Source organism: Electrophorus electricus, chromosome 1 (assembly GCF_013358815.1).
Source record: "Electrophorus electricus isolate fEleEle1 chromosome 1, fEleEle1.pri, whole genome shotgun sequence".
NCBI classification, from domain to species: Eukaryota; Metazoa; Chordata; class Actinopteri; order Gymnotiformes; family Gymnotidae; genus Electrophorus; species Electrophorus electricus.
In genome coordinates, this window is record NC_049535.1 from 27,363,684 (window position 1) to 27,375,070 (window position 11,387).

The 11,387-nt window shown below is 42.3% G+C and overlaps 1 protein-coding gene across 2 annotated transcripts in view; it reads left to right on the plus strand.

Annotated features, from left to right (window-relative positions):
- Nucleotides 1–9,062, plus strand: part of LOC113573233 (rho-related GTP-binding protein RhoN-like) — an 11,509-nt gene extending 2,447 nt beyond the window's left edge. Inside the window, exons 3-5 of one of the 2 annotated variants that reach the window (XM_027003358.2) lie at nt 5,319–5,428; nt 6,989–7,123; nt 8,073–9,062. In XM_027003358.2, the coding sequence (XP_026859159.1) occupies nt 5,319–5,428; nt 6,989–7,123; nt 8,073–8,339 (512 nt within the window). In that variant the 3' untranslated portion in view covers nt 8,340–9,062. Of the gene's footprint in view, nt 1–5,318; nt 5,429–6,000; nt 6,819–6,988; nt 7,124–8,072 lie in introns of those variants that run through there. The other variant, XM_035526448.1, reaches the window with a different exon arrangement.
- The last annotated feature ends 2,325 nt before the right edge of the window (nt 9,063–11,387 follow it).

Genomic DNA, 11,387 nt, shown 5'->3' on the forward strand with positions numbered 1-11,387 from the left:
ATATATATATATATATATATATATATATATATATATATATATATATACCCAACCATATACATTGTAGATTGTGTATATAATCATAATATACATATATTGTACATACATTGCTAATATATTTTGTACATACATAGAATATATATATTTATCTTGCATATATATATTTTTCTCTATGCACCCCTGTTTCTTTTCCTCAGTTTGGACAGAGCACTCTCCACCATTTCACTGTGAGTTATACTGTGTATGACTATGTATGTAACGAATAAACCGAACTTGAACTTGAGGTACATCAGTAAAGGGGTAGCCCTAATGTTTGTTTGGCTTAAAGGGAAGGAGTCTATAATGTTAAAACATTGCTTTGTATATATACAGGCAAATAGAAGGGTATTGGCAGATTGGTGTTTCAGGACTAGCATGTGTTTGTGTGCATCATAGTCATAGACAAGGCCTAGCAAGAAAAGGTGGAACTAACTATCCTTTATGTGTTTTTACCATATATGTACTATCCTGTATTTGAGGAGCATGTTTGTATGTTTGTATTATTATGCTGACCATCTATAGAATCGGGGCAATAATTAGCCAGCAATTATGGTCCATGCTAATGAGGTGTCTGAGTGTGTTGGTGTTGGAGTACGATGGCAAAGTTCTTTGAGAATAAGGCTAAATTCACACAGTGTAATGTATGGTGACACACGGCAGGGGAAAGTGGTCCAGGTCCGATCTTTTTCTTCATATATATATATATATATATATATAATCTCTTATGTTATACATGTGGCAGTGTGAACAGCAAAAAAACAAACTGATATTCTGATATTTCTTGGGGCACTTTGGCTATGTTCAGACTGCAGGCAAATCATTTGTTTTTCAGATCATATCTTCTGAGACAACTGTCCGCTCTATTATTTGCAAGTGATCAGATTGGATTTGTGTCCAGACGTTACCAACTTAGCTGCATGGGTTGCTGTGGTAACAATGTAGGTGTCAGTAACTACGTAGCTGCACTGGTGATGCAGATTTAAAAGGCGGATGCCTACCCTCAAAGTGCAAGCAGACAAGTTATTTCTGCATCAGTCCATGAATGTTCTCTTCCAAAGTGCTTCCAAATTCTCTGGCATGAATCTTGGCACTCTTCTTGAGTCCCAGCACTTCCCTCACTCTGGATTTGACATTGTCGTTGTTTGCCACATTAAGAGTGATGCAAAAGGCACTTTCAGTGATAGGAGCATTGAGACACATCTGTAAAAATCTGATTGGAATTGCATTTCAAACCACCTACAAATGTGGTTCAGGCTGATTTGCAAAATTCAGATTTCATGTGGTTTTATTTGTTTGTTTGTTTTGCTGTCCAGACTATAAAAAATATCTGAATACAATTTGGATCTGGGCTGGCAGACTGTACATAACCTTTCTTAACCTTTGTGGTACTGAAATCTGATACATATCTGACACACACCAGTGCGACTCGGTCTGAATAGCCAGATCGGAATTCATGCCACTTTTATGTCTATCCAACTCGACATTCATCATAATATTTTGCTCCAGGAAGGTGCGGGAGGATTTCAGTGGTTGAATAGGGAGATAACAGACCTCATAAACATGTGGGGTGATGTTCTGTACAAAGAAAATGGGAGGACATTAAATCTTGGCCCTTTCTCGCTTCCTCATTCTCATGAAAATTTGTTTCCAGATTTGCAGCTGGCCTCCACTGCAGATGAACATAAACATGAATGTAGACTAATGGTTGACTCCGTTTTGTTTATCTCTGGATAAGCATGCCAAGGGGTATATTGCCCTTTATCTGATGGGGGTCAGTTTAGGAGCATGATCTGTTCAGACTTTTGATGAATATAGGTCACATTAAAAAGATATTGTGAACAGCCTAACAACAACAAAAATTGGATTTCGTCAAAAAAACAAAAAAAAAACAAACCCGGATTGGGTCAGATTTCCCTGTTGTGTGAATGTCATGATGATGCTGACGGTCACAATGGACAACTGGACTGATTAAGAAGCTTGTTGTAAAAGAGTAGAGTACAAAGAGTAGCCTGAACTCAGCTCAGAGTGAAATAATGCTCTTGCTCCCTCCCTCTCTCTTCCTCCCTCTCCATATCTGCTGTTTGTTTATGCATTCCAGATTATTATTTTACTTTGCTGCACAGAAATTCCAATTTTCCCAAGCATTGCCTGAGCTATTATTTTAAGTGCCTCTCGCCCCTCTTTCCAGTTTTCTATCACAGATACTCAACCCAGAGTTCTCATGTTTAACGTGCGTTTAGATTCAGTAACCCACATATACACATGTGGCATTAGGTAAGCTGCATCTCTCATATTGAACCGTGTATGTGTTTTGCCATAAACAAACTAGCCTTTTTGTCCATTCAGCTGAATTTACATCAGTTAATAATAACATACAATGACTTGCAAGAATATGCAAAAGCACCCCACATGCGCACACACACCCACACACACACGCGCACTTACACTTTGCCCATGCTATATTACTGATACATACTGATGAGGTGCACTATAGGCACTATAGCTGAGCTAATCAAATTGGCATATTTTGCTTATATCACATTCTGCCATCAGTAATGACATATCATATAGAGAAAACACACACAGCAGGGTAGCAGAGCATTACTAAGAGTGAAGTGTATGCATTCAAAGTATTTACTCTGCCAAGTTAATCTTTCACGCTATCACATATTACAGATACAAAAATCTGAAATACTTTCTGATTTTATGTGTGGAGACAAGTGTACAAGTTTGTCTGTATGAATGATAACAAAGTCCCCAGGTAATTTGAAAAACCAAGATGGATAAAACAGAATGGCAAACACATATACCCACATATAAATACACAGGTAAACACAGACATATATATATACACATGCATGTGCGTGCACACACATACACGCACACACATACACACACACACACACACACACACACACACACACATACACGGGCAGTGTGGAGGAGCAGCTGGGGGCATCCATGAATAAAGTGTGTGAGAAGGGGGTTGGAGTTGCAGTGGGGAGACAAAGAAAGCTGTACATCAGTGTCTCTTTAAACACAGGCACATGCCATGATGGGCATGTGTACTTGTGTATTTTGGTTTTGCAGCTGGGTAAGTGAACCATTAAACTGGGAGAACAAGAGGTATCCTCTCTCCTCCTTCCCTCCCTGTGCTATTTTACTCTGGCCTCTACCTGCACACGTCTCTCACTATTACTGTCCCTCCCTCTCCCTCTCTCTCTCTCTCTCTCCTGCTCTCTCCCTTCTTTTTTCCCTCCCTCACCCCCTCCTTCTGCCCCCCCCGACAGGCTGCCACCATGGTTTGCGGGACATGTGGTCCTGTGCCTGGTTCCTGAAGCCAGCACAAAAATTATGAATAGCTTTGATCAGCACTTCAAACATGAACTCCTGCTCTTCCATGCTCTCTCTGTATCTCTGTGATTTCAAAGTCTGTCACTATATCTGTGAACTGTGGCAGTCAGCTTGGTCCAGTGAGGGGCACACTCAGCACGGCCCACCCACACCAGATCCGTCTGATCAGCTCACCTCTCCTTGATGAAGCTAGGTGCTGTGGTGGAAGCCTTTGCTTGTGCACATGCATGCACACACACGCACAGCGCGCACGACACGCATACACACATATTTCATTTACATTTGCCTTTACGGCATTTAGCAGACGCTCTTATCCTGAGTGACTTACAAAAGTGCTTTGTCATTTACTCATAGAATATATCCTAGTACAGTATAGTAGGTTAGAGTCCAACATACCAATGAACTAGAATACTGTAGAATACAGGGATCAATGCTGATACCTAGAAGTACAAAATACATAAGGTCTATCTTAAACAATGATAATTGCAATAAACAATAAGTGCAGATTTTGTTACACAACATACCTACAGTAAGTACTAATTTAGTCAGTCAATATGGGAGCAGGGTCAGTTGTCCTTTAAATATTCTGCAAATCTTGGAGCCAGGACAGAAAATAGTCTTGATGCGTGTTGTCCATGAGACCTGAAGCAATGTATTTCAAGCTGAGCTGTACTTGAGGATCGCAGTACTCGATGTACGGATTGGGCTTTACACTGACCTCATGTATGAAGGGGCTGGTTCATTTTTGGCTTTGTAGGCAAGCATCAAGGTTTTAAATCTGATGCGTGCAGCTACTGGGAGCCAATGAAGGGAGCGCAGCAGTGGAGCAGGTTCTTGACCTCAGATATGGGAAAAGCATAAGTGCTATGGAGGGAAAGTTGGAGCAAAGTTGGAAGAACAAATTTGGAGGAGATATATAAAAATACAGTCTGCAGTACAGTAAATACAGTAACAGGCCTACCTGTCTTGCACACAGTCTTACACTTTGTGTGTATGTGTGTGTGTGTCTCTACTGCATGCAGACTGCCCTTCTCACCTCCTGTCCTTCACTCTAACCCTTTCTACATCCATCTTCAAATGTCTGTCCTGAAGTGGAACTGGAATATCCTCTCATTCAGGTCAATTGCTGCAGAAGTCAGCAATTTATATTTGATCTGCCAGGCTTTAATGACAAACACTTCACACTTCAGACCACACCCACATCCACACTTTGGGTTTATTCTTCAAGATGTGCAGTCACGCATTTGTTACATATGCAACATTTATGTAACTATCAATATGTTATGGGAATTTTCTAGCTCTAATCATAAACCTAACCCCAACCTTAACACCAGTAAATAAAAAAAAAACAAAGGTCTATTCTATTTCAGATTAAAAAATTAAACAAATAGCTTATGTAAAAATAAATAATATTGTAAGGGCTATACTGATGGTCCTAATCAGGCAATTCACACCTTTTTTTCCTCAGCTTTCTTACATAGTCTGGACACACACACATTCACACCAACCACACACACACAGTTTAGAAGTAGGTTCCTTTCTCCTTTTAAGCAGTTGCTTGCAAACCTCAGTTCTATTCTTGTGGTCTGACACAATAATAATAGATTAGATTTATACCCAAATTTCTATGGGGCACTTAGTTAACAGGCTGATATCTGTCAGCATTTAGCATGCATCAGTAGTACAGTCCAGAAGTCAGTCTAAGTCTCGAGTCTCCTTCATAAGGCTTTCCGTGGTCTTGGTGTTGTCTCAACTTTGTGCACTTCTTTGTCGAATGTTACAAACTGTATCTTCAGTACTTCATTACTGTGTTGATGTAGCAGTTTGTAGAATGTTTATGTGACTGGCAGCTTTAACTTCTGATCCACTACTATTTAAAAGAAAGCTTTAAAATAGTGTGGTGTGGTGTATGTGTGTGTGTGTAGGCTCTTCTTACTATGATAACGTGCGGCCTCTGGCGTACCCTGGCTCTGATGCTGTCCTCGTCTGTTTCGACATCAGCAGGCCTGAGACTCTGGACAGCGTCCTCAAGAAGGTCTGACTCTTTCTTTCACAGTTTCCACCTCTTCAGTCTCCCTCTCCATACTTAAAAACATCAGTGCACAAGTGGCATCACATAAAACATTAATTAATATGTACGGTAATTAACAAGCATATGGTGGAATTTGTGTAGAGTCCCATAGTTATGGCCCATTCATACAGGAAAAAAGATTATACTAATCAATTGCTTACTAAAGGCAAGAAAGAGTTGAATGAAGGGGAAGTAGGGAGTTAATCCCACACTGGATATGTGTTCAAGTGCTATTGAAATGAGCTCAGCATGAATAGCTCAAGTGAGGGTGCCCAGGGGGCTAATTTCTTAAGCATTATTACAACTGAATAAAAGCTGATTAATAGCATTATAGCTGGAAGGGTGGAGGGTCAGGAGGGAAGGAGAGAGAGAGAGAGAGAGAGAGAGAGAGAGAGAGAGACTGGCTGATTTGTATTGTAAAGTAGATTTGAGATTTCAGAGTAAATGACAACTGAAAAGAGACATAATATGCTTTAGGCATAATTGTTGTTTTGGTGTGCTTTGCACTTAAGACCGTTCTGTTGGCTAACCCACAGTGTCTGAGAGCAGCGTGACCCAGTGTTCTCAATCCTGAATGGCCTTACATCAGCTCCTGCATTTTGAGTGACCGTGACACTGGCTGCAGTTACTCGATCTCTGGTCACTTTATGTAAGCAGTGTTACCACATAAACCTGTGCGAGTGTGCATTTTGGGGCTACTGAAAGCAGTTTATAGGATCTGTGTCACATCAAACACTCTAAAATCCCCCTTGGGTATGTTTTGGCATTCATGTGGCAGCACATCCATGATGTACAGAATCCCACTAATCTGAGGATGCAACGTGTCAGGCACATACTGTGGAGCGATGCTGTGCTCTGACTGGAAACCATGAAGGGAAGCTGTGCTCTGACTGGGGGCTATGGAGGGATAGTCTACACCAGTTGGGCACTGTGGAGGAATGCTGCACTCTGATTGGGCATGGTGGAGGAATGCTGTGCTCTGATTGGGCATTGTGGAGGAATGCTGTGCTCTGATTGGGCATTGTGGAGAAATGTTGTGGTTTGATTGGGCATTGTGGAGGAATGCTATTCTCTCATGGGGTACTATGGAGGGATGGAGTGCTCTGATTAGGGTAAAAATTGCTCTGGGGGGAAAAACACTGAACAGGGACAGGACAAGTTTAGGTGACGGTGGCCAAAACTTTATCTCCCTGCACCAGGCGTGAGAGAGCAGATTTCCTGTCTTTATCTCTGTTTGGTTTGCGTCAATGGAAAAAACATATGCATACTGCAACTGTGTGTATGAGTTCCAACCATCCTTTTTGACCTTTAAAATAAATAATTCAGTCATAAAATGTAACACATTTGTTTACCAGGTGACATTAATGCCATATACCACCTTCAGCAAATTCTATGATTAAAACCACTGATTTCCACGTAAGTAAATCTGTTACTGCATATTTGAAAGCCTCCTCTGTGGTGTGTGTGTGTGTGTGTGTTGTGTGTGTGTGTGTGTGTGTGTGTGTGTGTGTGTGTGTGTGGCAGTGGCAGGTAGAGGCTCAGGAGTACTGTCCAAATGCTAAGCTGGTGCTAGTGGGCTGCAAGCTTGATATGAGGACAGATGTCAGCACCTTACGGGAGCTATCCAAACAACGCCTCATCCCTGTTACGCACGAGCAGGTGAGAAAACATGCATGCATACATGTGCACACACACACACACACACAAATACACACACACACAAATACACACACACACAAATACACACACACACACATACACACACACACACACACACACACATATATATATATATATATATATATATATATATATATATATATATATATATATATATATATATATATATATATATATATATAGACACACACACACACACACACACACACACACATATACACACAGCAACAAGGGAAATGAGAAGGCTGTAGTGTTGGAAGAAGGGGGAGGCTGTGCTATAACTAGAGAGAAAGAGAGAATGTGCAAGAAACTCTCACCTTCAGTATTACTGTTTACACAGCTAATGTTTGTGTGTGTGAGAGAGAGAGTGAGAGAGAGAATGACAGAGTGTATGTATGGGAGAAGAAAGACAGAATATGTATATGAAAGAGAGCGGAAAAGCAGGAGAAACTCACAGAGAATGAGTTTAATTCCACTGCCACCTTCAACATTGTCTTTCCCAAATAAGCAAAAAGAAATTCAGTGGGAGTGCAATGACTTTTGCTGTTATTTTGTACAGTCCTGTGTAGAGAGAGGGAGGGAGCAAAGGGATGGGGGGAGATGGAAAGACAAAAGGTGAGCAAGCAAAGGTGCTTATGCTTATGGTATTTGTTAGTATTACTACAGCTGCCATTCACATGGTAAGATAGAGAGCAGTAGAGAGGATGCAGGGAGGAAGTTATGGTAGGTCAGAAGAGTGGAAAGGTGAAACCCCACAGTAAAAATGGACTTCTTGTTTTTGGGGTTTTTATTTTGTTGTCATCTGTAACTTTTCCCATTTTTACTTTTCCATCATTTTCTCTCTGCTGTTTCTACTTCTAACCATCTCTCTCTCTCTCTCTCTCTCTCTCTCTCTCTCTCTCTCTCTCTCTCTCTCTCTCTCTCTCAGGGTAGTCTGCAGGCTAGGCAGCTTGGTGCAGTGGCGTATGTAGAATGTTCGTCGCGCTTGTGTGTGAACAGCGTACGTGACGTCTTTCACATCACAACACTCGCCTCTGTCAGACCACCTGCCCCTGGATTCAAGCGAAGTTCCTCCCGCCGCGCCCTCAAACGCGTATCCCACCAGCCCCTGATTCCAGTCAGCTCAAGAGCCACACCCTTGGAACCCACCCCCACTCTCAGGAATGACAAAGCCAAGAGCTGCAGTATCATGTAGAAACAAAGCCAGCCAGCAAACAGACACAAACACATGCAGCCTCATGTTCAGCTGTAAAGAGGAGACTTCTGTAGTTTCATTTCACACCTTAGGACTCATCAACATGCTTAAGCATATTCCTCAGAACAGGTTTATTGACCCTTATAGTGTTATCAGTACTATTTTGCCAAGTAAACAAAGATGAATATATATGAAACACATGGATTTTATGCAAAATTCTTGCAGCCTTGAATCTCTAGAATCACTGACTTTTTCATCACGTTCATTAGCTTTAATTGAAACTGGCAGCTGTAGATCATAGTGTTGCCCTCACACAGAACTACCCAGTCCCTGCCCCCGGCCGCTGTCCTTCAGTTGATGTCATGCTGTAATGGACCCATGCAGGCCAGGCTGATGGAGTGAGGTAGGTCCAGAGTCTGACCTGATAAGTACTGCTTTCTGTCAACCCTGGGTGTCGGGGCCTGGGCGTCAGGGCTGGCGTCACAGTCAGCAAGCCTGAACGCATGGTGAGCTAGGACTTTCTGCTCCTTTGCCATGTTACAGACTGTAAAATAGATGGAACTAACCAAGGTTGGTTTGGAAAACAAAAACAGTTCAAACTGTCCCATACAGATGAGTTGGCATTCAGTTCGTTCCAAATCTTTTCCCACAACTTTGTTTCCAGAGGAGTAGAGATGAGAAAGCAGGACTGCCTTCACCAGACATATTCCTGTTGCAAATAAAAGAAAAAGAAAACGTGTGGTGGCTTTTTTATTTTGTAATCATGTACACGTGATATATGGGTATGTGAATTCTACAAGAGTCAGAAATGCGGATACCACTGCAGTTTATCAAGAATGCACAACCATTTCCAATTGTGACTGTTTCCTGCCTTTATGATGTCACAGTGGAACAAGAAAGGACATGTTGCCGTGGTTTCTGGCTCCTCCACAGAGCAATTTGTCTTATCTAATGAACACCAATATACTAGTGCGCGCACGCACGCAAACACACACACACACACACACATACACACGGCATGGGGTTACTTCAAGGCAGGAGGTAGATGAGGTTGGCAGCAGCAGTCCTGAACAGAGCACCACAGCTCAGAGTGAGAGTAAGAGGATTAGTCAGTATATGTGTGTGTGTGTGTGTACTCCATCATGTGCCCTAAGCACTCATACATATATACACAACCATAAAAATCTCCCCAAGTGTCCTTGGTTGACAGCAGTGATACTAAAGGAGCCCTTGAACCAAACACACAGACAATTAGAAATAAAATAATGCTGGCATTCTAGTTTATGTAGGAATTGTTTCTGCAGCTACATCATGAGAATTTTAATCTGAGGGATGATTCTAAACATGCTAGATCAACCAATGACCAGTGACCACCCTGCCCGACCCCAAATGGAGCTGGAGGAGTGGAGATAGTGGAATATTCGTGCTTCTTAAAAAACATTCACTCTTCTATACTCAGCAACCCTTTGCCAGAAACACATAGCAGTGAGCTTAATAACTGCTGTACAAATCTGTCCAGTACATGTTCTGTGTTTAATTAACTGTCATGAGCACACACTCTTTCACTCCCATATCAGAAATTGTTGTTGCCAAGGAAATGGGTAGGTGAGTGTGTGTGTGCATGTATACTTTGACACTAGAGGACAGACAATGAGTGACTGAGATGATTAATGCAGCTTTGCCGAATGGAATTTTTAGGGTGTGCAGCTGGTTTTTCTCCCCCTCCAAACAAGATAATTAAATGGTACAAATTGTAACATTGCATAAGTAAGTGGTGAAAGTGGCTTTAAGATGATATGTTCACGCTAGAACATATCTGTCTCCCAGCAGTCAGTCTCCCATTGGGCCTGGCGTCTGGGGGCAGTGTCAGTAGGTGCTCAGTGTGCACTGCGAGCATCTCCGGTGAATTGTGCCAGGAATCAACAGCTCATGAACACAGTAGTGCATACTGGGTATGGCTGAATCCCAGTGTGCGAGTGTACAGTTGCAGTTGCACTCTCAGCCTGAGAGCAGAGGGTGATTAACAGCTGTGCTTGACAAGTGCAACATAGTCTGAGCGAGTGTAGCGAAAGCTATCATCATTTCTCTGTCAGTCTGTGATGACCAACAACATTGGGAAGTTCACTCTCACATACAAACGCATGCATGCATGCAAACACGTACAAATGTTTGGCTGTGGTACATGAGCATATAAGACCAAGTGGAGTGTGCCTGGATGTCGGCCAGTATAGCAGCCACTTGCCCCTGTCTGTCGTGGTTCTTGGCCAATCAGGTGCCTTGTGTGTAATGACCGACATAACAGGAGGACTGTCCTAGGTTGTCCAAAAACCTGCTGCTTTACAATATGGCCTCCCACTCTTCACAGAAAAACAAAGGAACATTCATTCACACTTCAGAACCCCCATGTTTGTCTTGCCTTCGCTATTTATTTCCTTCCTTCTGAATAAATACATGCACACATACCCTCTCTATCTCTCCCTCACACAAATGTAAACACGCACACACACATACACACATAACTGCCAGTCAGCCACCAAATCTCAGAGGGTGGCAAAGCACCAGGGGAAATCAGCCAACCTTCACACCTATATTAAACACAGTTATATTGCTTCTTACGTACACACACACGCACGCATGCACATCACATGCTGCATTGTCCTTCATATAAACTCTAGTATTTGCTCTGAATTTCCTTGGGGGAGAGAGACAGGAAGAGAGAGAGAGAGAGAGAGAGAGAGAGAGAGAGAGAGAGAGAGAGAGAGTGATTTGTATTGTACAGTATGCTTCTTGTCTAGATTTGAGACAAGTGACAACTGCAAAGTAAGAGAGCAGCAGCTGCTCCCCCTTCCCCCCCCCCCCCCCCCCCACAAAGTGCTGTTACTCTAAGTAGTTTGTTTACAGGCACACAGCTTATGGACACTGATAATGAATAATTACAAAGTGCAAGATGACGACACACACCTGGGCTCTTCAAATAGTAGATTGTGCTATTACATTCTGAGGACTGCACACTGCCAAGTGCACAGAGTGCGTCCTCGTCATGCACAT